A 27,876-nucleotide genomic window follows, 5' to 3' on the forward strand; every position below is an offset into this window, starting at 1 on the left:
GCTCAATCGAAAGAAATATGTCTGAAAATCATACATCAAAAATATGGCTGCTGGCGTGTATTAAGTCCTTAAATCTGTGCTTTTTGGATGCAGGGATTTCTAATGAATGAATCACTCCAAGGCACTCTAAATTATTGTGAAAAAATTTAAAAGCCTTTATTCACATGGCTTTACATTAAGGTGCTTTTAATATAGAATGAATAATTTCGAGCGCTTTAGTAATTCGGTTTTGATGCATCTGATATAGTTTTTTGTTTTGAGTGAGAAGCAAAGCGCTAAGATGTGAAATGGATCTAATAGTGAATTTTGCGTGTATTGACTGTCTGTAGATGTGTTGAACACAGTAACACATGGTAAAAAAAGTAGCGGTGCCAGTTGGCTGTCGTGTAATCTAGGCTGAGGTAAACATAGATAAATTATTAATACCGATAATATGCTTTCTCAGCAGGACTCTGTGGTTGGGCATTAGTTTTTCAATTTTCTTGATAAATGATATGATACATAAACATTACAAAACACAAAATAATTTTTATTATAAACATAATTATGTAGTAGAAGTAATAAAATTTATAATTCACAAACAATGCATAAACATTCAAAACAAAAAAATTAATTATAAAACACATTTATATAGTAATTAAAAATATGGCTTATGTTTTTATCACTGCTGAACAAAACTTATTTAATATTCTAAAGTAAATGGCATTTAAAATGTGTGTGTGTGTGTGTGTGTGTGTGTGTATATAATGAAATCTGACACATTTTTATTCATGAAAAACTTAAAGCCATTTCTTATTCTTATTTATTCCTAAAACCTAAAAGTTACTTTTAGATCCTTTATCCAATTAATTTGATCTGCTTGTAATCTAAATGAGTGGATATGAAGATGTTTTGGCTCTGAGCTAAAAAGGCAAAATGATTTTAGGAACCTGAGAAGGCAGCCCAGCAGATGGCAGCAGCAGCAAGTGCACTTCCCAGCTCTCACCAATCAGAGGAGGACCTAAAGGCCCAGCAGGAAGCAGAACTTGCTGCTCTGCAGCAACAGTTGCAGCAGCTGTCAGTCCACATGGAAGAAGTGGGAGGAGACATCAAGCAGCTCACTGTGTCCATCCAGCAGGCAATGACCAATCAGATAACATGACATTATAGTATAACATATCACATATAATATAGTGATTTAACAAATGTAATACGGGGGAATATTAGGTTAATTGGAGAATAAATGCAGCAGTTTATTTGTAATCATTGATATGTCGTATTCCTGTCTGCAGGTGTCAAATGAGCTACAACAGAAAGAGGTTGGTAATGACGAGAAGGAGAATTCGATCAAAATGAAGAGACAGACCATTGACCTGCTACCTGACGCTGAGAACAACCTGCTAAAATTACAGGTACACAAGTCACATACTGTACACACACGTGTCACCCCCATGTATCAGAACCAAAAACAAACAATGAAAACAGGAATAACAGTACAGTGCAGACAAAATTGAACCGTGTGACTAATGACATGTTTCTTTTTGTCCTGTGTGTTTGTGTTGGGTAGAGTCTGGTTGAGGCAAGCTCTACACGAGTGGTTCATTTAGCCTCTCAGTGGGAGAAACACAGAGTCCCGTTGATTGACGAGCACCGCAGACTAAAAGAGCTGTGTGGCAACAGAGAGGTACCTTGTGATTCAGCCCCATAGCAACTGCAGTCATCTAAAGCTATTATGCACTCCTATCTAAACAGCCAAATATGTAGATATCATTTCAATTCTTTGGACATCAAACCCCTGAATAATAACAGGCTGATTTATTGTGCTTTAGTTAAGGTCATTTTTGTGTTATTTGTTAAAATATCGAGAAAGTATGAAAAGGGCTGCACGATCTGGGAAAGAAGTATAATTATGACGTTTCTGCTAGATTTTGCTGTTGCTTCTTTGTATTGTCACCGAAGCTTGTTTGTGTTGTAGCTGTACATTTTTGCCCCAAAAATGTTTTGATTTGTATATCAATTTAAAAGTAAGTGATAATAATAACATTAATAATAATCGAAGATATCTGTTATTATTATTGCTAAATAAAAATAAGAAAATAAAGAAGTATCTCCATTGTGATACGCTGCTGACGTGTTTTCTGGTGCGCCCAATAACAAATATAACATGTCAGCAGCACCACTTCAGTGTTGTGAACGCGCTCACAACAGACCTGGAAGAGAAGACAATGCTGAATAAAGTCGTAATTTTTGTTATTTTTGGACCAAAATGTATTTTCGATGCTTCAAAAAATTCTAACTGACCCTCTGATGTCACATGGACTACTTTGATGATGTTTTTCTTACCTTTCTGAACATGGACAGTAGACCGTACACACAATTTCAATGGAGGGCTCTCGAACTAAATCTAAAATTAAACTGTGTTCCAAAGATAAACGGAGGTCTTACGGGTTTGGAACGACATGAAGGTGTTATTAATGACATAATTTTAATATTTGGGTGAACTAACCCTTTAAAAGTGACCTGTTTACTGTGAATCAAGCTGTTCTGGGAAACTGAAAACACTACATCATGAGCGGCTTTTGTGTGAAATATCTTTGCTTTGTTAATAATCTCACTAAGCCATAGTGCAATATTTTTTGGGGGTGTGATTAATTGTGCAGCCCTTACTGTAAATTTGACTGTATTGTGTGCCTTAATGAAGTAATCAGTTATGTACATTTCGAATAGTCGGAGTCCTCCAGGAAGCTGTCAGAGATCAAAGACCCTGCATGACAAAATCAAACAGTCTGCTGAGGAGGCCAAAAAGAAGGAGAGTCTGTATAAGCAGCTGGTACGAAATGTTTTTGTCTCATCCCTTCCCTCTCCTTTCAGTCACCCAAGACATGCATTAAGCACGTACACCATTTCCTTACCAGTCATACCACTCAAAAACAAGTGTCCAGTGCCATCTGTTCCATGTAAAAGAGTTTTTGTCCTCATTTGCCATTACAAAACATATGATCTTTTGGTTTCAATGTCTGTTACATTTGGCTATGTCTCCCCACTACCTTTGGAATCTTAAATTCGCAGTCCATGATAATGCATATTAAACTAATAATCTGCATCTGTCTTATAATATTTATTGTTTGTTGGTTTAACATTCACTGTTTGTTTACTCTCCTTCTTAAATGTTTTTCTACAGGCTAACTGAGTATGAAACGCTATCTAAAGATGTGTCTCGCTCAGCCTACACCATGAGGATCTTGGAGATCGTAGGCAACATAAAGAAACAGAAGGAAGAAATCACTAAGGTCTTGGATTGAGTTTATCCTTTATCTAGCCCTCAATTAAATACTTCATCTGAGTTCATGACCTGTGTCCACGGACATCAGCTTTCTGTTTGAAGTTAGCAGTTCTTCAGAAGCCTTTTGACCTCTGACCCTATTAATCGACCCCCTGCAGATTTTGTCTGATACAAAGGAGTTGCAGAAAGAGATTAACAGCCTGACAGGAAAACTGGACCGAACATTTGCTGTCACCGATGAACTGGTGTTTAAGGTCAGTCTTGTTTTCAAAGGTTTATAAGGTTATATACATATATATATATATATATATATATATATATATATATATATATAAGTCTCACCAATAATGCTTACCAAGGCTGCATTGATTTGATCAGACAGTAAAAACAGACATTTGACTTATACTTTAGTATACTGTAAAATGTAGTTCTTTCCTGAGATAGCAAAGCTGAAATCATTCAATTTTCTGATTTGGTGCTCAAACATTTGTGATTTTGAATAAAAAGTTCAAAGGAACAGCATTTTTGCTGAATAAAAGTATCAATTCCTTTTTAAAAATGATTCAGAATATTTGAACAGCAGTTTATTTAAAATAATTTAAAAATATATTCTTTGTCTCAGATCCTCTTATATAATCTTACGTTTTCATTGTTTTGTAATAGTAATTCTGTATTAAAAAAAACTTAAATCTTTTAATGCAGGATGCCAAGAAAGATGAGTCTGTCCGTAAATCCTACAAGTACTTGGCTGCCTTACATGAGGTATGAGTCTGCATATTATTAAGATCTATAAATAAATGTGATGGAATATATTTTGGTGTTGTCACTGGTTTGGATTGTTTAAAAAAAAAAAAAAAAAAGTTCCACATTGAAGTCCTAAAATGCAGGTACTGGGTTGGAAAAAAAAATTTGTCTCCTGTGACAAGACGAGCAAAAAGGCATGCTGCTAGTGATCCTGCAAAAAAAATTTCAGACAAAAATGACACATGATATGGTGGCTTTTGCTCAGTTTGTCCATCTGTTCAACCTTTGAACTGCACAACTGAACTTAGGAGCTAATGCTCTTGCTGACTTCAGCAAGACTCTGGCAGTTTTGTCCTGCAAGAAAATCATCAATTTAATCATTCTAACATATCTGTGCTCTCAGAACTGCACTCAGCTGATTCAGACCATTGAAGACACAGGGACCATCATGAGAGAAATCCGAGATCTTGAGGAGCAGGTGTGAAACCAAGCCATGTTTAGAACTAAGCAAACATAATTTCATTCTCACTTTTCAGCTGTCATCAGTCCAATATATTTATGTATTTATTTTTTGTAGATTGAGACTGAAAATGGTAAAAGAACAGTTAGCAATCTAGAGAAAATCCTTGAAGACTACAAGGCCATTCGTCAGGAGAACTCAGCCCTTGCTGCGAAGATCCGGGAAGGTTGAGCTGTCGCTCCGTCTGTGTTTGATGGTACTGCAGAGTGAAATCGCGGCTTGCTGCTTTGAGAGACGTCAGTTTGGCTCCCATCTGCGTCAGCCCTCAATCCGAAATAATCCTCATCACATTAGCAAATTTCAGCTTTTACTGAGGGTTTGAACACAAAAGTTTTTTGCATCAAAATGACACAAATTTGAAGAAATGTTGGTTAAAGCTAATTCTGTTCATTGTGATGAGATAGTTTTTTTTTACAAAAAGCTTGGACTGCAATAATATGAGAAGGACCAGTACCGATGCATTGGCTTGATGAAACAACATCATTGTTATACGCCGATAACCATATGTACGTGAAAGTGTCCGTTAACAGTGACCTCTGATTGTTGTTCATCATATGGGTTGATCTGCTCATGAACATTACAAAAGTTCAAGCGATTTGAATCAACTGGGAAAATAGTGGGCTGATAACAAGTGAATATTCATAAACAGCTTGCCTGTTTCATATTAAAGCATACATTTTATTACGTATCAGTTTGCTTGGCTCTGATGGATCCATAGAGCTGCTCAAACACTCGTCATTGAAAGTTATATTGTCATAGAACCTCTGTGATAGAAAAGTACTCTTTTCAGGCTGACTGTAGGAAAGCTGTGTAAACACATTTGACTAACACTGATGATTGTCCCAATCAAACTGGTTTTCAATAGTTAATGCCTGTTTTTGGAATGTTTGATTTTAGAGATAAATAATGTTTTGTAATTTACCACGACTTCTATACATCTCCTCAATCTCTGAATAAGATGTTCTGATATCTCATCATATTGCCACCAGTTGTTATTGTCCCAGTTTGTTTTTTCTTCTTTAAAAAAAAAAAAAAAAAATAGTATTGAGGATTTTGTTTTGATTTAAATTGAGGTATTATCATCCATATGACATTATTTCTATTAAGGCAATTTTTCACCTTCGCGTAATAAGACATTTGGAGTAGGACTGCACAACTTTGGGTAAAAGTCTCATTGAGAATTTATTCTGAAATGAATGTTTTGTAATTTATCTGGAATTGTATTCATATGCTCAATCTCTGAACATGATGTTCTGATACTTCAACATTTTGCTACAAGTTACTCTCCTAAGGAAGTTAACAGAAAATTAAATAAAAATAAAAAACATACACGTTTCTGTCAAATTAATGACAATTGTCCTTAACTGTCCTAAAAAAAGCTTCATTATCTTTAAGTAAAGTGTATTTATTTTCATTTTGGAGCGAAATATGATACTAAAATTTAGTTTAAATGTACTACTTGATGAAAAGTTTCCTGAGGTTGAGTTTCTACATGATTTTAGAGGATTTTCCTGGGATATTGACAAAACACGTTCAGCCACACCCTGTTCCACACATTGAAATGAATGCTGTATGAATATCAATACGTGCAGCTGAAACCAGTTACTTCAGACATGAGTGGCTATAAACTGACATTTTAGTTATTCTGATCTTCCTATTATGTCTCTGAGCTGATAAGCCCAGTAAACACGTTTTGACAATTTGTGGATGTGTGCGAAACGTGATTTTACTCTTTACTGCAATCCCTAAAATCGACTAGCTGAAAAAAAAGTGTGCATTCCGGAAGGGGCTTATAAAATAATCTATTTTGTCTGTCGGTTAGGATAAGATAGTAACATAAGTTGAACTAATGATCAAAAGCGGTAACTAAACTAACTGCATCAGCCTTTTTGTAACTGCATTAAACCAGTCATGCGTTCCTTTTATTCCAGTGTTTTAGGCTGCAGCGCATTTGGCCGTCCACGCCCCTGTGGTCTCCGTAGAACAACACCATATAAATAATCATAAAAAAATCCTTTTTTTTAAGTAGAACCAGTGGCTTCTATTGTCACATCTTGTACATACAAGCCTATGTCTCTCGGAACATGCTAAGCATATTCAGTCACGTAGCACATGTAGGCAGTTGCCAGGTCGTCTGACCAATGAAAAGGCATGAAATATTGCTAAATTTTGATCAGGCAAACGTATTGGTTGGACTGGCATGTAAACACGTTTTCCTCTTAAACCAAGCCCCTAGATAAGCGACGCAGCAGAACCCACCTCTTATTGGTTTAATAAACTGTCAATCATTATAAGTCTGGCATTTGATTGGTTAATAAGACAGCTTGCGCCCGACCACCGATGCCCTGAGCGAAGCAAGCAGTATCAGTTCCCACAGAAGCTATCTCGCACGCTGGGCAAGTACGAATGAAAGAAGTAAACAACTTTGTTAGTATAGTTTAGACATGGCTTGCAAAAAATTAGGCAGTTTAAGTAACGCAATGTGGCAAAGAAGCACCACATGCAGAGTTTCGCTGTGCGCAGGATTGAAAATTCCTGCTTTTGCTTGTGGAAGCTTCGCCTCGGCTGGTGCAACAATGAACGGACAGAACTGCTGCAAAGATGGACACAACTGTGGACCCACGAGAAATTTAGCAGCTAATCATAGCCCTGCTGCAGCCGCGGTCACATCACACAGACACCAGATCGTGGGCAAAAATAGAGGCGAAGAATCTCTTACCAAATCTGGCAGGGCTTTCTCATCCACGGCCCCGCAGATCAACAGTAAAACTTACTTGTGGGCGAGATACAATGAGATGAAACGGCTCGTGCACGGTATGTTGATTTTATTTGCGTTTTCAAATGTGATTTTGTGTAATCTCTGCACTCATGGCAAAACATTCGTGCCCACTTTTCCTGCTGGCCTCTGGACATTTTGTAAACAACTGCCAACTGCCATTCACATGTCCAATGCATGATCGACATTTTGTTAATAACTTTTTTCAGGTGTAAAGACATGATTTTTCATAATTACCTTGTTTGTGCACATAAGAAACCGTATTTGAAACATAACATGCTTATCAAAATGTAATAATAAACCTCAAGTCTCCCTTTGCCGCCCCACAGATTTGATTCCTCCTGGGGTGTGCAGTCTTTTGAACCCTTCCACCATCTATGCAAACAATGAGGTGAACCTGGAAGAGGTGGACATCTACGGCTTTGACTATGATTACACGCTCGCGCTCTATTCCAGCGCGCTGGACGAGATGATATACAACAAGGCGCGAGAGTTTCTCGTCCAGCACTACAAGGTCCGAGAAAGATATTCAATTTAATGCCTTAAAAAACTGTTGGTTTGCATATTTATTTGTTATTACACCAAATAATTTTAATGACCAAACTTTATTATGAAGTAAAACACATAACCAGTAAATAAACCCTTCACACAGAACCCGTTTGTGCAAATAAAAACGCGAGAGGCGGGGCTGTGGAATGAGGTCATTTAAAGAAAATAAAAAATGTTAGGAAACTTTCAAAGTTTAAGTTTTAACAATATCACGACGATTTTAGATCGCTGAAAAAATGCAACAACAGACAGCGTTTTTGTTTTAAAAAATGCAAGAAAAAAGTTACTTTTTTTTTAAGTCAACTTCTTTTAACTTTAGCGTCACGTTTTTACAGCGCTGTGACGCAACGGTCAAACGGGTCAGTCTAGCCAGCGTGTTTACATAGAAAAATAATGGAAAGCAGTTGAATGCAAAACGCATTCTGTGTGAACGGTCCCTTCGTCTAAGAGGACATTGTAAAGAATACGTTTTTGCTTTTAAAATGAAAAAGCAAAATTGAAAAAATAAAAATGCGAAGCCCTGGAATATTAAAAAAATTAAAACACAAGGTCTCAATCTTTTATCTTTTTAATAAAAAAAAAATCATTTTTAGAGGGCTTTTATGCTTGAGGCGCTGCAAAAGACGCGAGCGAAACAGTCAAAACATGTCCATCTAGCTCATATTAGTGTAGAAAAACAGTGTTGTGGAAGACAAAAACGTGTTTTGTGTGAACGGCCCCTAATGCATCAGATGTGTCATGGGCTTTTGGCTCAAGTCTTCAGATTATGTGTAGTTCTGTTATGCTTAATTCTTCTAATGATGGTCATGTGGAGTGGGGGGGTGAGGGGTTAAAGGTTGGCATGTTTGAGATAACTCAACTTTTGTTTCTTTCACTAGTATCCCGAGGGAATCAGTAAGTATGACTATATTCCCAACTTTGCAACTCGGGGACTTCACTACGACATCCAAAAGGTGCATTTAACATTCTTTGTTTGAGTTTTTGCAGTTTTTAATTGTAGTTGTGCAATAAAATTTATATAACTTTTTTTTATTATTATTGTAATGACACAGGGACTACTGATGAAAATTGATGCCTTCCATTATATCCAGTTGGGCACTGTTTATAGGTACATTGATCCTCATTTGATCAATTTAATCAGTGAGTTTGTATGGAGAATTGTGTTATGTAATTCTCAGGCTTTGTTTCTTGTATTCGCAGGGGTCTGAAGCCTGTCCCTGATGATGAGGTCATGAAACTCTATGGAGGTTCAAATCATGTTCCCCTCCACCAAGTCAGTGGATTTTACGGCAAGGTGATTGTTCCACATTGCATTTTCATTTCATCAAATTTGATTTCAATTTACACTCGAGAGAGAGCCCATGTTTACATGGTGTTATTGGCATGCTTACATTTTTGTGCCTCATTACTAAGAGGTCATTCAGGCTAAAGTGGTGCCACCCTGTTAGGAGCTCCGATCTGATTTTGTGTGTCCAGTCACCATGAGTAAGTGGCTGTGCGCTATATATCTACAACAAAAACATTACAGTCCTTTTCTTTATCAGATGGCACGTTCTTCTCTGCAGGATTTCAATGGTCATGGGAAACGCATATGTATCAAGGAATTAATTAATTAATTAATTAAGGTTTTTTTGCATGCTCATATATATTAATGAATCTTTTTATGCTCTATTTCTAAATGTTTCATTAGCTAAATATTGCTTTTGGAAGCAGAAAACTTGCTTGCCTGGTATTGACCGACTTCGGAACAACATAATTTTTTGTCAAACCTTTGAAGTGGTTTGCAAATCTGTATGAATGATTCATTAGAGTAGTGGTTCTGATAAGGTTACAGGAAGTAATGAAAAGGTAAATCATAAAATGCAAACTTTGTTGTGAAAAAATGTATATCCACAACTATCCTGTTAAATTGTTTCACGCTTTGATTTTTATGTCAAAGCAATGTAGTTTAACCTAGTTTAAAATATTTGTAAAAATTGAATATTTTTTTATATGTTTGATATTATGGACGCACATGGTTACTTTTTTAACAATACATTTTTAGCAGCCTGTTAGATTGTCATTTAATGTCCAATTTAAAGTCAGTCGAGAACTAATGAAATGAAGATTCGTTCAGAATTTATTTAATGACTGATTTGGTCATGCACATTCGTGGCTCTGGAAATGTTTTTGTTAAATACTGGTTAACATTTTTTTGTTTGTGTGAGGTTTTAGACTAAAATGGTCATTTAAAATATATGACCTTCAATTTCCTTGCAATAGACCAACAGTCTTTCAACTTCTCTTAGAGAAGGCATGTCATTTACGTATAAAGAAGCTTCACTTATTCATTACTGTTGTAAAATACATATGACTCATGCTTATTATTATTATTATCTGTTCCAGGGCCCCAAAATGAAGCAGTTTATGGATGTGTTCTCCATCCCTGAGATGACTCTCTTGGCTGCTGCGAACGATTACTTCATCTCAAATGACATAGAGTACGACCCAGTGCATCTCTACAAAGATGTCTCAGTACGTATGAAGTCAATATGCCCTTCATGAATCCTGATCAAACCACTTGTGTTCCTGACGGTTAATAGCATTTGCACAATAAAGCCAGGCTGTTTTTATGGACTGTGGGAATAGTTTACAAACTGCTTTTGTAATTTAAAACCGTGAGAGCTGTTTCTTGTCTGTCGATTTGTAAACTCTGAAGTCAAGCCGAGTGGATCTTTTCTTCTGCCTGTGGTTAAGTGCAGCTGACTGATTTGTTTTCATTCAGCCCAGATCACGGTGGTCCTGAATTGGGTTATAGAGCCAATTCGTTTTTTCATGCTGTTTTGGCTCAGTTTACTTGGAGAATGTAGTCTTGTCTTTCACTTCTGCTTTTCAGCCCCACTCGAAACTCCTCCTAACTCAAGCTTTGGCTATTTAGTAAAAAATAAAAATCGTAACTGAGCAACAAATGGCCAAAATAAAAAATTTGTCAGAGCTCCAAAGTTTGTCAACAAGAATCAGATGAATTCTTTTGCAGTATGTGGGTTTGCCGTATTAACACTTTCTTGTGTGCTTGTCAGGAAGTAAAGCGTCAGCTGCGCTTGTTTATCTGTCAAGCGCAGCTTTTCGAACTGTCCGCGCTGGTAGAACAGATTGTACTGTACCCGCCGCAGTGTGACGTGTGGCTACGTAAGCTGTGACAGGGAACAGGAAACCTGGCAGCAGATGTAAATAAAGTTTGTGATTAGATCGGTTTTAAAATCATTTTTGCAAACAAAGGGGGAAAAAGGAAGTAATAAAAAAAGAGAATAGAAAGTATTACCCACTCCAGGGTAAGGCTAAAATTTGTCTAATGTTAGTTTAATACTATTAACATGCACATCATAACCCCGTCTTCTAGGCAAGCACAAATGGTACCCACTAAATAAAAAATAAAACAATGTAATTGCGACTTTTTATCTCATAATTTCTACTCTCTCTCGCAATAGTGAGTTTATATCTAAATATAAAAAAAAAACAAGAACATTACATTATCCAAGAACATGATGACTGGCTTCATTCTAGCGTGAGTTTAAGCACCCTCAAAAACTCTTAAACACAAATCGACTCAATCTCCATTGACTTTCTATAGCTTTTCATTTCTGACTTAGAACAAAAAAACAGAACAATGTTTAAAAACTGCTATGTGACTAGGTGTATAGTAAACAAGCTAAAAAACACGAAGAGAGAGCACAAGTGTAATTTTACTCTGAGAACTGAGCCCACTGGAGGGAAACGTTATCTGTGACAAGACCATTCATTATTTTTAACCCTGTCAGAGGATCATTTCTCCACCCTGTGTGAATCTGTGAGGAGGAGATATATTAAGAAACTAAATTTTATTGGTCTGTCAGTGCCCCTTTTCCTAATCTTCCCTTTGTTTGAGAAATTATCCAACGTGAAATACCCCCGACATTTGTGTCCTAAACACTCATTTATTTTTTTGGACCGCTTATAAAAATTTAATTCTGTTTTTTTTTGTTTGTTTACCGTACACTTTGTCACATAGCAGCTTTTAGGCATTGCTCTGTTTTTTGTTACAAGTCAGAAATGACAAGGAGGCAGCTTCCTGCAATTGAAAGTCAATGGAGAGTGTTTGATTGCCCCCCCCCCCCCCTCCAGTGTGGGTGTGGCCTGGCTTTGGATGCCAATTTGCAGGGAGGGTGGGACATTCGCCCTTTAGTGATATATTTTCCAAAATCTCCTATTGCACCTTTAAGCACTGGATTGTTAAACTCTTATAGTTTGAGAAATATGAGCACTGAATTAATGGATGAATTCTGTCTTTTCAGGATGCAATTGGAATGGTGCATATCAAAGGTTACATGTACAAATGGATCATGCAAGATCTTGGTGAGTATGAACAAATAGTATTATGTGCATTACCCAAACATGTGGCACAAAAATGGCTTAAAATCTTAAAGTAAGAAATGCACTGAGCCAAGTAAAAATCATTTTCTTGAAACCTGAAGCTAATGACAACCAGACTAGAAGTTGACTCTCCCCCACCCAGTCTGTGCAGTGCATGTATGTGTATATGGGTGGAAAGCAGTCTTTTTTTTTTTTTCAGAGCAAACTGTTGCATAATCTGACCTCTATGGAGAATTAGATTTTGAAGCGAGCAGTTCTGCTGGGCTAGCACAGCCTAATCTTTGGTTTTAATGTTTGTTGTATCCCTGTGGACAATCACAGATTTCCCATTGCAGTATAAACACTTTGTAGGCAAACAGTAAAATTGCTTTGATCCGATTCTGTATTCCATTCATCATAGTCTGCAAAAAATGACTTATTTGGTTTTAGTCAGAATAGAATAGACTTGGTTTTAAAAGGCACTCTCTTTTTTTTCTTCTTCCTTTTGTGGCCCCTTTTCCTTCCTTATTCGGCCCCCAGAGAAATACATTCTCCGAGGAGACGAAACGTACGCTGTGTTGCACCGGCTGGCCAGTCAGGGGAAGAAGCTTTTCCTTATTACCAACAGCCCCTTCAGCTTTGTGTGAGTTTCTTTTCTGTTTCTTTATTATATTCAGCAGATTAATTCATAAACGACCTCAAAGTAAAACTCAGAATTTCTTTAACATAGTCATACGTTTAAACATAAGCTTATTTATTTATATTTATTATTTTTGCACTAATTGTTATGTAATTGTTTGGTTTTTTTTCAGCGATAAAGGCATGAAGTACATGGTTGGAAAGGAGTGGAGGGACTTCTTTGACGTTGTCATTGTTCAAGCTGACAAACCTCATTTTTTTAATGACTGCGTAAAGTAAGTTTATGCTTTGTTTATGGAAAATATCTTGTTTACAGTCATTTCAGAGTTCTGCTTTAAAATGTTTAATTGTGCACTTTAAATGAGGTGATTCATATTACAATCCTATTCAAACATTTAAAGCTGCATTTATTTGATTAAAAAAATTTACAACTGTAATAGTGTAAAATATTAAGTTTTTGTTATAATTCACATGATCCTTCATAAATCATTCTGATATGCTGATTTTGTACTCAAAAACCATTTATTATTATTATCATTGTTGAAAACCATAGTGCTTCTTAATATTGTTGTGGAAATGGTTATAAAGTTGCAGTATGCTTTGATTAATGGAAAGCAAATTTGAGAAGTCTTTTATGAAATTATAAATATGTCGCTTATGATCAACTTACCATCCTTGCCAAATAAAAGTATTTGTTTGTTTCTTTTTTTAAAAACTGACTGACCCCAGACTTTAATGGATAATAAACAGTAATGTACTGGTTCCCAATAACGTTTTATTTTCTCCAGCATGAGTGTTTTTAGTTTTATACTTTGCAGTGATTTAAAGCATCTCTATTTCTTCATTTCCCAGACCATTTAGACGTTTGGACAGCAATGGAGACTTGCAGTGGGATAGAATCAAGAGTTTGGATAAGGGACAGATCTATAAACAGGTAACCGATTAGTTTTGCCCTGAATCACGTCTGTTTATTCTGGTAAGATGATTATGAGCAATATAGGCCGATGAGAAGCTTTTAGTTGGTACATCATTTATTCTGACTCATCTCTGAGTCTGGGTAAAGTCAGAGATTACAAATACATCTGGTAAAAAAAATCTGAATTACTGGGAAATTTTAAAGTCCACAACGTGCAAAAACATGTTATTTTAAAGTCTACATGCTTAACATTTTCCTCTCCCTGTGAGAATAAACCCAAAATCTTTCCAGCTCAGCAGTGAGTGTCTGTTAATTGTAGAATGATTTATCCACTTAATTTGGCTCTTTCATTTGGAATCAGTAGAAAAGAAAGTGGCTAGGTCAACTTCAGACTGAACGGAAAATCAGTTAAACACCGTTTAGTGTTGTCAGACACATACAAACGGATTCAGCTGACGAGAACAGAGTCTGAGCCTGACTACATGTCCACCCTCAGGCAAGATGAAGTTAAAGCAGCATATGTAAACCATCCCAAATTGGGAAAGACTTATGGGAAAGTTCCTTGGCAGGAAACCTAGAGCAAACTGTTCCTGCCATACTAAACAACCAATGAAAAGTCTGTTGACTCGTTGCTTCCAGAAATCCGAAATAAGTAAAGAGGGGAAAAAACTGCAGCGCGTTGTCATTTCTAGTTCAAAACCCAGAAACTACAAATCAATCGCAATATTAGCAGCTAGTTAATAAAACTGCCATTGTTTTGCTTTGTTTCAGGGAAACCTTGTGGATTTTCTGAAGCTAACAGGATGGCGAGGATCCAAGGTTTTTTATTTTGGAGATCATCTCTACAGTGACTTGGCAGTGAGTCATCATCAGGCTTCTGTTTTGTTCACATTTGTTGCGTTTGTACTCTTTCTGCTCAGTGATTCCAACGACAGTGGAAGTAAATCTCAGCCTGTAGTTTTCATAATCACTGGTTTCCAGAGTCAAACAGGAACCGTAAACGTTAAAAGGTTCTTGAAGTGGCTTATAGTCTAAACATCCTGTGTTCTGGCATTTTAGGATCTCATGCTGCGTCATGGGTGGAGGACGGGAGCGATCGTGCCTGAACTGGAGGTGGAGACTAAGGTGGTGAACACAGAGCAGTACGCTCAAAGTCTCACGTGGTTGCAGGCGCTCACCGGACTGCTGGAGCGCATGCAGGTACACAGTGTGGCTCTGAACTTCACCAACACTCTTCCTGTTTAGAATAGAAAAATATTCATCCTGATGAATGTCTACTTTTCTATTCAGTTTCATGTTGAACTAAAAAAATATATAATTAATTATTCAAACTTTCCTCATTTTCTTAACTTTAAAAATATCTCAGTATATCTAAATATTATAGTATCTCCGTAAGCGAGTTTCTGGAAGACAAATCAGAGCAAAATAAACAAGTTTGCATTACATGTGCTTCTACAGTATATTATTGCATAGGAAAGACCTGATGGGTTTGGCAGCGGTCCATTCGCTTTACATTGATCTAAATTGATTGTTCTAGAATGCATTCAACCCCATATTCTCTCAAGGTTTTTAAATATAGAAAGGTTATAAAAGGAATCAAATGTCAAATTGAAACATACATTGTTACTATAAAATCCATATCTGTATCACCTGAAGTGATCAGTTTTCATGCTCAGCAAGTTTGTCTTTTTTAGGTTATTTGATTTAAAAGAAAAAAAAAATACAGGAAAATGTGATACTGTGAAATATTATGATTTCCGATTTTTTTGTTTTGAATGTAATTTAGAATGTGATTTATTCCTCTGATTGTAAATCTGAAATATTATTCATTTTATGCGTATCCTTTTAATATGCAAATTTGATGCTTTAATAATTCTTATTATTAATGTTGAAAACAATTGTCCTACCTAATATTTTTGTGGAAATGTGATGTGTTTGTTTTCAGGATTTTTTTTTTTTTTTTTTATAAATAGAAAGTTCAAAAGAATATTTATTTCAAAAATAAATATTTTGTAACATTAAAAGTGTTTTTACTATCACTTGTTGAATTAAAAGTATTATATTAGTATTTATATATATATATATATATATATAAATATATATATATATATATATATATATATATATATATAAATATATATATATATATATATATAAATATATATATATATATATATATATATATATATATATATATATATATATATATATATATATATATATATAAATTAAAAGTCTATGATGTATTTTGTTTAATCTTGAGGACATCTTCCAAAAGTTCTCCTTGTGGATCTGCAGAAAAAACTTTTTCTTTGGACAAGTGACTTATTTCTGTCTTGGTTTTCAGATGTATCGGGACCCTGAGTCCAAGAAGGTTCTGCAGGAGTGGCTGAAAGAGAGAGAGGAGTTACGGTGGGTGAAACAAGACAAAAAGACAAAATCTTGAACTCACTTGAGCCCCTTTCACACTGCACGTCGGACCCGCAATATTCCCGTAACATTGCCTGGTCGCCTTCTGTGTGAAAGCAACCACGTCCCGGAATTGATTACCGAATCGAACCCGGGTCGGGGACATAGTAACATTGCGGTAATCGATCCGGAACGAGCGCTGTGTGAACAAAAGCCAGATCTAATTCGGTATCGAAGTGATGACGCGCGTTATCGCGCGACTCTTTTACCGGCTGTTTTGAAGGAGGATCAACATTTGAGAAAAACATATGTGCAAACTGTAATGAAGCAGAGATCAGTTAGTTCCTCACTTTCCGCGCTGACGCAGAGATCGTTTGCTTGCTTCAGTGAAAGTATAACGTGCCAAGCGTTGTCGACTCGTACATTACACGTCACGCGCTGATGTCACGTGTCGTTACGGGATCTTCAGGGGTTGTGTGTGAAAGCACGCACATATACCGGGTCATCACTGGCAGTCTGAAAGTGCCAAATCTAGCGACCAGGAAACAATTACAGGAACACTTTACCCCTGTATTTGCCGGAATGGCAGTGTGAAAGGGGCTTTGATGAACAGATCAAGGACTATAGCGATTGTAACCATCTCCCAATTTCCTTTCACAGGGCAGTCACCAAGAACCTCTTCAACCCTCACTTTGGCAGCATATTCCGTACCTGTCACAACCCCACATACTTTTCCCGCCGCCTGTGCCGTTTCTCAGACCTCTACATGGCCTCTATCAGCTGCCTGCTGAACTACGACCTCTCATACACCTTTTACCCTCGCCGAACACCCCTGCAGCACGAAGCCCCGCTCTGGATGGACCAGCTCTGCACTGGCTGCATGAAGACTCCCTTCTTAGAAGAGATGGCCCATATTCGTTAAAACCGCCAAAGGTTTAATGTGCAAATATAAACTGGAAATTGAAAGGGGGGGGGGGGGGGGGTTGTGTCTCTGTAGCATTGGAGACGTGGCACTTTTTGCTTGAACGCCACATACAATGGGGCCACCTGCTGGATGTTATGTTACAATGCATCTCAGTGTTCTCAAGCCTTGGACAGCTTAAAACGGGCTTGTTAATGAACTTAACCTTGTGTTCTTATCTCTAACTTTTTATACATTGGATGCTATTGCATTACGTCTTACTAATCATAGTTAGATGATAAGTGGTTTACAGTTCTCTCTTTTTTTGGTTTTATAGATTAAACCTGTATGTCATGAGTTTTCTAGTTGCAATAGGGTGATGTTTGTATTAACATGCATCAAGATAGCAGGAGGAATGAAACTATACTTGGGGTACACAGACTTTTTTTTTATTCTGGTAGGCCAAAGTATTAAGCCGCTGGCCAAAAATGCACAATATGAGTTACAAATACAGTAGATCTAATTACAAGTAAGATTAGGTCAAATAGCTAAATAGATTTGGTGTTTTAATGTTACTTACCTTCCCCACACTACAGTAATAATGTAGCCAAGCCTCATAAAAAAGTTTAAAGTTTAAACATGCGCAAGTAATACCAGCCTCCACCACTTATTATTTAGTACAGAAATTATTATTATTATTATTATTATTTTTAATGACAGCTGTATTTACATACATGGAAGATCCTGGAGGGCCAAACCAAATGCTGTTGTTATTTTTGACTTTGCAAGCCCTCACTGTTTGTGGTTTTAGACTAAGCTCCTGTACAATCAGAGCATTGTTTGCTTACAGTTGAATCTGTGTATAGCTATGCTGCTAAATTCAGTTTTCCAGGAGCAAGAACAATGTCATCATTTGTATGTACTTGCTCTACAATTTATAAACTCAAATAAAAGGCTTTGTATTAATATTGGTCATGTTGGTTTGTTTTAACTTTAATGAATGAAACGCACAACCCACATCTTTTAAAAGTTGTGGGGAAAAAAATTAAAAAGGCGAGTTATTACTAAAATAATGATTTTCAATGTAAATATTGTTTTATAATGTAATTTATTCATATGATAGAAAAAAAGCCATTACTCCAGTTTTCAGTGTCGCATGATCTTTAAGGAATTATTTTAAAAGATGTAATATTGTCAATGTTACAAACAGCATATTAGTTTTGAGGAAAAAAACCTTGATGCACTTCCATTCAGGAGTTTGGGAATTTTTAGGAAATGTATACTTTTATTCAGCTAAGGTAGAAATGGATCAGAATTGAACAAAATCATCGACGAGTAGCTCTCTGAGATATAAAGATTTTTTTTCTTCTATATTTGACCCTCTAACTTAAGCACTCACTATTCTTATTATATTCTTTAAAAAAAAATCTAAATACCTTTCTAATCTTTTTGTATTCTATTTTATTTTTATTTATTATACAATTATAATCTAACAATTATATCTAACAATAGCTTGCTCTATTATTTTTCTATTCTATCTGTTTTATTTTTATTATATTATTTAAAAGCCTTTGCTACGTGTACTGCGTTAACTGAGACTTGTTATAGCACTTATGTATTAATGCTCTTTTGTTGTTTTTGATTGCTTCCATTGTCTTCATTTGTAAATCGCTTTGGATAAAAGCTTCTGCATATAAATGACTAAATGTAAATAAAAGAAACTGCAATGTAAACAGAAGAACTATGTTGCGTTTAATTATATGGTCTACAACTACGTCGAGTGCGCAGCTGCCAAGTAGCTCGCCGTGATCGTATAGTGGTTAGTACTCTGCGTTGTGGCCGCAGCAACCCCGGTTCGAATCCGGGTCACGGCAACATCATAAAGGCAAGCTGATTTGTTTTGACTGTTTGTGCTATGGATGATAAAATGCCTAATGCTACTTCATGATGTAATCCAAGTCAAGTAAAGTGTAGATATATATGCTTATGAAAAAACTTGAGAATATTTTATTTATTACCATATAGCTTAATACTATTTGCCATCGGTAAATGTAAGACATATAAAACAACCCAATTCAAATAATAGCTAAATGTCTGCATTTGTCTGCCCGTAAATCATCGTTGAATATTTTGTTTTCTTTTTGTTCCCCGAAGAATCCAATGATGTAATGCCAAAGTGGCGTCATATCCTGTTGCTGTCAACTCACGTAGCAAACGCAATGCCTTGAGACTTATGTCACAATTATTGAGCCAAAGAGACCAAGCTCTGAAACCTACCAGAACTGTCATAAAATACAGTCAAACATTTAAAATTTTAAGACACGAAAGCCTTTTGCTGTCTTGGACCGGGGCTTTTATTTTGAAACGTGTCAGCAGGATATTCAATGTTTTCATTGAACCTGCCTAGCAGTGAGAGAGGGGGCAACGGGTAACCGCATCCATTTGTTATTGTACTTTTAATTTAATTTTTTTATTGGATGACGACAACACATCTCTGAACGGGACCCCCAAAGCGGACTACCCACCATGTCGGCTGAGGAGGAGAGGGGGGTAGTTCGTGTCAAAGTCAAGGTGAGAAATTGTGGGGATCGAGCAGCGGCAGGTACAAACCCTAACCACACACACACACACACACACACAGACAGCGAGATGAAAACACAATAACACACACAGTCCAGCCAGGCCAGGAGATACTGTCTGGTTGCGTGTCTGTGTCTGTCAAAGGGTTTTTCAAACAGTCCTAGTCTTCATGTCCATCGCTTGACTTCGCTGGCATCTGTTTACAAATCGTGATCGAATCTTCATCTTTCGTTTACTGGGCAGACGTGCATTCTTTAAGGGTGTGTGTAATAATCGTATTGCTTCTATCCTTGGGTGACACGCTTTTTGTAGAAATATGTTCATTTTTCGTTCTATTTTTCGTTTGTTTTAGTTATGTTTTGTTGTTCGTGTCATATAATTGTTTGACATATACACGTCAATCATAGACAGTTACGTCGTTATCATTCTGTTATTGTAATAGTGTTTATGTTTGAATATTTATTAGTGAAGCCACGTCGTACAGAGAAAAATTACACCAATATATCCCGCTGATAGTGAGTCATGTTTGCTCTCTAGTATCACATGATCAACCTGCCATGAATTCCCTCGCTTGTTTTTCAGTCGTTTCTCAGGTCTGCTGTAATGAATACGAAAAGCAGTGTATCCGCTTTTTGAAAGGTATGTAGGTATTGTTTCAGATACAGACCTAAGAGAACCGCCATGAATGATTAAATGGCACTTAACATGTTGGCCCATTTTTAAACAGCACCTTTATTTCTTTAAGAAATCTGTTTAGACGAAAATGTAGGTCACTGGATTTTAGTATAATCACAGTGAACTTTTGATTAATTACTGCCACGACTAATTCTTGAGACATAGGATAAAAATGATCTGCTATTTTAATCGCAAGATTACACAATTGCTCAGTTATATATTTGTAGGCTACATGCATGTTTTTTTTCTTGTCAACTGCCATGCAGCTTGTACATAAGTAAAAAAAAATATATTTAATACCTATGAAATATTAATATGTAGGAAATATGGTTATGTCAGTGTTTTCAAGATTTTCTGTGCCTGACCGTGATGACTGCATATCAGTTTGAAACCACCCTGTAACATCAATTTATTAGTTCATGAAAGTGAATACTAGATTTAATATGATGATAGTCATGATTTATGCCAGATAACTTGTTTCTCACAGTGTCGATCCATAATGATACATAGTTATTGTCAACTAAAACGATTCATTTTCAATAACTAAAACAAAGCTAAACAACACAAAATATAAATATTAAATGAACATTTTTAGAATTTAACTAAGGTTGAGTAACTATTAAGTTATAAGGTAACTATTATAATTTTAAGTACTAAAACTACTAAAACTGAAATAAACACAAAAACATACAAATTGACTAAACTTAAAATATAAAAGTAAAAGAATTCAAAATATTAATAAGTGCTATAATACTGAAATAACAAGTAAACCACATTTTGGCATGGGAGGGAGAAAAAAAAAGGTGGAGATACACTTACACACAAGTGATTATTTCTGAACAATTAGATTTTTTTCCTTGAATAAGTTTCATATCTTGATTTGTCCCAAAACTCAAGAGTCAGTATCAAATGGCAACCAAAGTTACAAATTTTGGAATAATAAAATAATTTTGGTTCAGTGTGAACCTGGACAGATGTGCTGCAGTATGGTCTGCTTGGGATAGATGACCTTGTCATGCCGTGCTTTGCAGGTGTTTAAGCACGTGTTTGTAAAGATCAAACGCAAAGCAGTCTGTACAGCCAGAGTCAGTTTCCCATTGCTGGTTGCAACACTGATAGAAACTCAACAGGCAGTAAATCCATCTGAATAAATAATGTGTCACCTGATTAGGTGATTTGCATTTCAGAGGATGAAGTGATTAGCCTTTCGGGACCTTGAGATAATTAACAAAGCTGGGTTATGTAAAATAGGCAGTGTTACCCGTTTCCTTTGTTTTTCTAAACTTGTACTTTTAAAATCTGTCTGTTTGCAGAAGTGTGAAGGGGTGTTACCAGTGGAGTTCCGCTCCTTTGCTGTTGATCCTCAAATAACCTCACTGGAGGTTTTGCAGCATATCCTGATACGAGCATTTGAGCTCAATGGGTGAGTGTGAAATTGCAAAATGTATTTGTTTTGTGCTAATTGTCATTGTAATTGCTAGATCTATAAAAAATACAGTGGTAACTTTTTATGATTGTTTAATAGCAATGATAATTCAGTGCACTGCAGTTAACATAGATGGCTTTTTTTTTGGTTCCCTGTAGGAAACGCAACTTTGGGATCAGTTACCTGTCCCGTGACCGCGGAGGAGTGGAGGTTTACGTGTCTCTGCTGTCCGACTGGGATTTAGATGCAGCGTTTGTCAGTGCAGCAAAGCCTTTCCTCCAGCTCAAGATGGACATCAAACCATCAGAGGACAGTGAGTGAACTCCACATCCTTCTATTGTGAACTATTAAAGGTCTGTCAAACTCAGTAGATTCTGAAAAGCTTTGACTGCTCTGCCTCCCTAATGATTTCTTCAGTTTAGCTATTCCCTAGTATTTAGCTATCAGTATTCTTTAATGATTTCCCACCATTTTCTTCCTAAGGTCCTGTTTTGGAGGATTGGGACATAATTAGCCCTAAGGATGTGATTGGCTCAGACCAGTTGTTGGGAGAGAAGAGGTCGTTGGCTTCTGCTGCACTTCCTTTCACACAGTCCCTGCTGTCCCAGGTTACTCATGATGTTCTTCACCCTATCAGCCAGCTCTTTTACCAGCTAGTGTCTGCTACAGTCAGTCAGATTCACAGTCTACTTGATACTGTAATTAATGGCAATTACCCCCAAACAGGTGAAGTCATTAGATATTTCAGTCCTTGTGCTCAAGACTTGTGCTCTTGTAAGAAGCAGCTTTGTGCTTACAAACTGATATATACATTTGAAGATAGAGGGAATATTTTCTGCATCTCACTGATAACTAAAAAAATCATGGGCCAGATATCTTATGTGATAGGAGTGTTTGTTTCCACGTGTCTTCCTCCTAATACCATAGATTTTTGCTAGAAGTCTATATAAATGGTGAACACTTTTATGTTTGTTTCTCAATTTGTAACTACCTTCACATTCAGGTGGGTCGCACTCTATCACGTGTGCAGCAGGCGTTGAGTTGGTCCTATGGGGAGGAGGTGAAACCATTTAAGCCTCCTTTAAGTGATGCTGAATTCCACAGTTACCTGAACAGCCAAGGTCAACTGACCCGACCAGAGGAACTTAGACTTCGTATATATCATGGTGGAGTTGAGCCATCTTTACGCAAGGTAACCAGACTGACTTTTGCATTTTTTAAAGGGTCCAAGAACTGCCTTTTGTTTTTTATTTCTTACTGTTCTCTGAGGTGCACTTATAATGATATCAAGATTTTTTTCTTACTTTTAAAAGTATTATAATTTAAATGTAATCCTGTTTTGACCCCCTCATCTAAACGCTCTGTTTGAATAGACGTGGCAGATTGTTGACTCGGAAGTAAAAGCCTGCTAGTACAATTGTACATGAGTTTTAGCTTTGAATACAAATGATTATAGTTATTTATTTATTTATTTTTATAATATTTATTTAATTAAAAGCTAATATAAAACTCAATCATTTGTTTTCAAGGCTGGAACAATATTTTACATAATTTATTACCATACTTTAAATTATGGATTATTTTCTATCATGTGTGCATAAAATAATAAAGTGTGTATTAAAAAAAAAAGCATTTTAAAGAGTCTGATGAATTTAAACTTGAATTTTTCTCTTCCATCTCTGTATTTTTGTGACAGGTTGTTTGGCGATACCTCCTTAATGTGTACCCAGATGGTCTGACGGGACAAGAGAGAATGGACTACATGAAGAGGAAGACAAGAGAGTACGACCAGCTGAAGAGCGAATGGACAGAACGGGTCAGCGCAGAGGACCTGGAGTTCATCAGGGGAAATGTTCTGAAAGATGTTCTTCGAACAGACCGGGCACATCCTTACTACGCAGGCTCAGAGGACAGCCCACATCTCACTGCCTTGACAGACCTCCTCACCACCTTTGCTATTACACACCCACAGGTAAACACGCAGTAATACCCTTCGATAACACTAGGATGTGCCTTTACCTCTGTGGGAAATAATCGATCCTCGTTTACATTCACAGGTGTCTTATTGCCAAGGCATGAGTGACATTGCCTCGCCAATCCTCGCCGTCATGGACAACGAAGCTCATGCCTTTATCTGCTTCTGTGGCATTATGAAACGTCTTGAGGGCAACTTCCGCCCTGACGGACAACTTATGTCCATTAAGTTCCAGCATCTCAAGTTGCTTCTGCAGTACTCAGACCCTGAGTTTTATGCCTACCTAGTCTCCAAAGGTGCAGACGATCTGTTTTTCTGTTACCGCTGGCTGCTCTTGGAGCTGAAGCGTGAATTCGCGTTTGATGATGCCCTGAGAATGCTGGAGGTCACCTGGAGCTCCTTGCCACCTGATCCACCGGAGACAGAGGTGGAGCTTCTGGGGCCAGCGCTTGAGGCAGATCAGTCCAATGGCTCGCAGGATCTCCATCAGAATGTGGACATGGAGGAGATCGAAGAGAAGCAGACAGGAAGGCAGAGGAGACGTCACATGCTAAGACCGTCCCGAGAGGAGGCAGATGGGGGACGTAACTTCATCGTAGAGGAGGAGAAGGGGCCTCGGAAGGAAGGTGAAGGAGAGTATGGTGTAGATGACATGGTCAAGAATGATGTCACAGCTCCAACTCCCTCATTTGAGAAGCAGGCAAGTTTTGGGGAATTCAAGTACTATAGTGGCCGAAGCGAGGACAGCTTTGAGATGAATGAGAACGATTGCTCCGATCATATTTTATCTTCAGTACAGTTTCAGTCTGCACACTCCACATTGCCATTCTCGGTCCGTCAGTCCACAGAGGAAAGTGAGGATGACCCTGGAGAGCAGGAACCTCTTATCTGTAATCATACACCGTCTTCTCCAGGGCAAAGAGACTCTCCCAATGGGCAAGCAGCTTCCCCAGCATCATCTCTGCCTTCTAGTCTACCAAATTGGAAGAGTAGCTCAAATCATTCACCGGAAGCATCTAATTCTCCATCCAGCTGGAGAACAGCGTCTCCTGATGCCCTTTCAAAATGCACATCCTCTTCCTCTAGTGAAGACAAAGCCGTGTCTCCTGATAAACCTCCTGGGGGGTTCATGTCATCACAAGCTGTAATAAATGAAACTGGGGTTCAATCCCCATCGGTGGTCCCAGGGAAATCTCGACTGGTGTCTCCGTCGCAGGGTTCCAATCGTTCGCTTCTCTCTTCTCCTGTTTTACCCTTTGGCAAATCGCCGTCTTTGCCCAAAGCGTTCTCTAGCAATCTTCCCTCGCCATGCAGACCCACTGGGTCTGGCGTAACCTCTCCAAACACAAACAAACCAGAAGGAGGCACAATTAAACCCTGCTCGCTTCCTCCTCCTCAAGAGTTTGGGAAAGGGAATCCCTTCATGCTTTTCCTTTGCCTGTCTATCCTGCTGGAACATCGTGACCACATTGTTAAAAACAGCCTGGATTACAATGAGCTGGCCATGCACTTTGACCGCCTGGTCCGTCGCCACAACCTTGGGCGCATTCTGCAGCGAGCTAAAGCCCTCTTTGCAGACTACCTGCAGAGTGAGGTATGGGACTCGGAGGAAGGGGATGAAGTCAGCTTAGACTCCCCGACCACAGCGGCAACATCCCCCCAGACACCCACAAGTAGACCTCCTTTCCTTAATGTACAGCCCTCTCAGGGTGCCTTCCCGAATTCAACCTATAATCTGGCCAATACCATTCCCTCTCCAGTAACTCCTGTTGCACTCTCTCCATCTGATTCCTGAGTCTGTACAATAGTAGATTATCTTCAGAAACCAGCTCCGCACCACAAACGGACCCAGAAGCAAGTTTTACTGTACCTTTCCGAGTCACAGCATACCTTTGTGCTTTACACATGCTTAATAAGACTTGTATTGTTTTATGTTACCAACCAAAGCTGAGTGACTTTCTCATATCTCCTTTTTCCTGTCCAACAAGGCAAGCCCCTTTCATTGTACTGTATCTTTTTTTTAATTGCACTTTATTGATTGTCCTTTATTGAAGGGCAGGCCAGTTTGTGTCTCGTTTCACTTTGTAAATACTTTCAAAAGGCACATTATGGACACGTTAACCCATTATAGTAACCTAACTTGCCTAAAACAAAGCAACAAGAATATACTGTTATTTATTTCTCTGTGTGTAATCTTTATTTTGGCAAAAATGGTGTTATCAGCATCCTCTTGAGGTTATGGTGGCTCTGTTGTTGTAGGGAGGAGAATGTTTACTCAAGTTTAGCTTTTGAGATGCTCTCTGAAATGCATTCATGAATTTGTTTGACATTGCCAGCAGCAAAGGTGTATTTGTTATACTGATACGTGTCATTTGTGCTTTGTGAGAACCTTAAGCCTTGACTTTTGTTTGTACGAAACATTTGACCAGAGATGAAGGTGCTGATGCATTATCCAGTATCCCATCAATGTGAAACCACCTGTTGTTGAACAGGTAACATTCAGCCCAATCTTGAATTGATCTCTGAACTACCAGTGGAAAACTTCTCTAGTGTCCAACAGCTATTTGACCTGTCAGCTGTAGCTCTACATGCAGTGGATGTTTTGGTAAAGCAGCACTCAACATGGAGAATGGCTGGTAATTTGGTTTCACTTATCCTCGCCTTGGTTGGAGAAGTGCCTCGTTTCACTGAATTAGGCAATTTTGTCTCTCTTTCTTCTGTGTTTAAATATAATTTAATTGCTTTTATCCTTCTTCCACCAAAGGTTTGTCTGTTCATTCGTTGCCATAACAACTTTATCATTAAGAGGCAACAATCAAGGATAGCTGCTGTCAAAAAAAAAAGTATTGAGTATTACAAAAGTGTTTAATACCTTCAGCAAAATGCATTATCTTAGACTCATTCTTCTTGTCTTAATATCAAGTGTTCTTTTTTCTAAGTGCTAAAATGATAAACCTGCACATGGGACTAAAAAATGATTTTCCTGGAAAGTGGAACAGTGATAAGTCCTTGTACTTGTATGTTTGGATTGGTCCTGTATGGTAGTATTTTATTCAAACTCATGGAGAGACTTGCTAGATTGAATGCTTGCAATATTCCTATTTGTACAATAAATTCACTGAATATTAATTGATCAGTGACCTTTCTTTAGAAATCTCTGCTGGAATTGCATCTTAATCTGTGAGTGTTGATTTTTTTTTTGGGGGGGGGGGGGGGGGCATGGTAGCTGGTTTCTAGCTGGTCTAAGGTGGTAGATAATTTTAGACCAGCAACAAACCTGCAACTGACTTGTCGAGCTTTTTTTTTTAATATATATATAGTTTGATAGCTGGTCACTCGGCTAACAGCCAGCTACCATGGTCCAAAACACTGCAGTCCATTATGGAAGTGATTACCAAGATTTTTTTTGGTTATTGAGTGAAATGTGTAGATTTCCAAAATATTTAGTTTGAAATGGTTAGGAAAATAGTAAGTTTTGGAAACATGGTTGGTTTGACGCAATAACTTATTTAATGTATCTTTGGTTATTGGATAACTGTAAAAGCAATATTATTGGCACATGGCTTTTATGCCATTTTATTGTTTTGTTTTGCAAGTTTAAAGGGTTAGTTCACCGAAAAATGAAAATTATGTCATTAATAATTCACCCTCATGTCGTTCCAAACCCGTAAGACCTCCGTTCATCTTCGTAACACAGTTTAAGATATTTTAGATTTAGTCCAAGAGCTTTCTGTGAAATTTTCTGTGAATTGAAAACGTATGTACGGTATAATGTCCGTGTCCAGAAAGGTAATAATTAAGCCATTTTGTCGAGCACAAAAGAACCGTTGAACTGTTTTCTTCAACCGGTTTATTGAATCGAAATGTCTGGAAGAATCAGTTTGCGGAAAAGAACCGAACTTCACATCACTACTGGTGATCTGAAAACCGATGTAACCGGTTCTTGACTCGTGAACGGGATATAGGTTTATTTGAACTCAGAGGGAGTGTCAAAAAAAGTTAACATTTTAGTCATTTGTGGATTAATGCTTATTGGAAACAAGAACCGTTTCAAATTATTCAGTTCGATCTGGTGAACTGGTTCAAGAAGATCCGGTTACATCGAGTGATTTGTTCGCAAACCGGATATCACTTAA

At 37.4% G+C, this 27,876-nt stretch overlaps 2 protein-coding genes, 1 non-coding gene and 1 pseudogene across 3 annotated transcripts; all 4 read left to right on the top strand.

The window, feature by feature from the left end:
• Positions 1 to 925: 925 nt before the first annotated feature.
• Positions 926 to 5,853, top strand: LOC113100749 (coiled-coil domain-containing protein 22-like; annotated as a pseudogene).
• Positions 5,854 to 6,866: 1,013 nt separating this feature from the next.
• Positions 6,867 to 18,052, top strand: LOC113100747 (5'-nucleotidase domain-containing protein 2-like). The gene is made up of 14 exons (XM_026265341.1): positions 6,867 to 7,340; positions 7,632 to 7,816; positions 8,730 to 8,804; positions 8,904 to 8,959; positions 9,052 to 9,145; positions 10,237 to 10,365; positions 12,162 to 12,222; positions 12,760 to 12,862; positions 13,032 to 13,133; positions 13,711 to 13,792; positions 14,546 to 14,632; positions 14,834 to 14,974; positions 16,122 to 16,186; positions 16,844 to 18,052. Exons 1-14 carry the CDS (start codon positions 6,971 to 6,973, stop codon positions 17,103 to 17,105), a joined length of 1,812 nt encoding a protein of 603 aa, XP_026121126.1. The 5' UTR covers positions 6,867 to 6,970; the 3' UTR covers positions 17,106 to 18,052.
• Positions 18,053 to 18,886: 834 nt separating this feature from the next.
• On the top strand, positions 18,887 to 18,958 carry trnah-gug (transfer RNA histidin (anticodon GUG)). Its single transcript has one exon. It is a non-coding gene; the product is annotated as a tRNA-His (tRNA).
• Positions 18,959 to 19,044: 86 nt separating this feature from the next.
• Positions 19,045 to 26,863, top strand: LOC113100742 (TBC1 domain family member 25-like). Its single transcript, XM_026265331.1, has 7 exons — positions 19,045 to 19,655; positions 21,653 to 21,762; positions 21,924 to 22,078; positions 22,249 to 22,373; positions 22,769 to 22,957; positions 23,462 to 23,737; positions 23,823 to 26,863. The coding sequence occupies exons 1-7, from the start codon at positions 19,611 to 19,613 to the stop codon at positions 25,533 to 25,535; spliced, it is 2,613 nt and encodes an 870-aa protein (XP_026121116.1). The 5' UTR covers positions 19,045 to 19,610; the 3' UTR covers positions 25,536 to 26,863.
• The last annotated feature ends 1,013 nt before the right edge of the window (positions 26,864 to 27,876 follow it).

The sequence above is a fragment of the Carassius auratus genome, unplaced genomic scaffold, assembly GCF_003368295.1.
Source record: "Carassius auratus strain Wakin unplaced genomic scaffold, ASM336829v1 scaf_tig00217347, whole genome shotgun sequence".
NCBI lineage: Eukaryota > Metazoa > Chordata > Actinopteri > Cypriniformes > Cyprinidae > Carassius > Carassius auratus.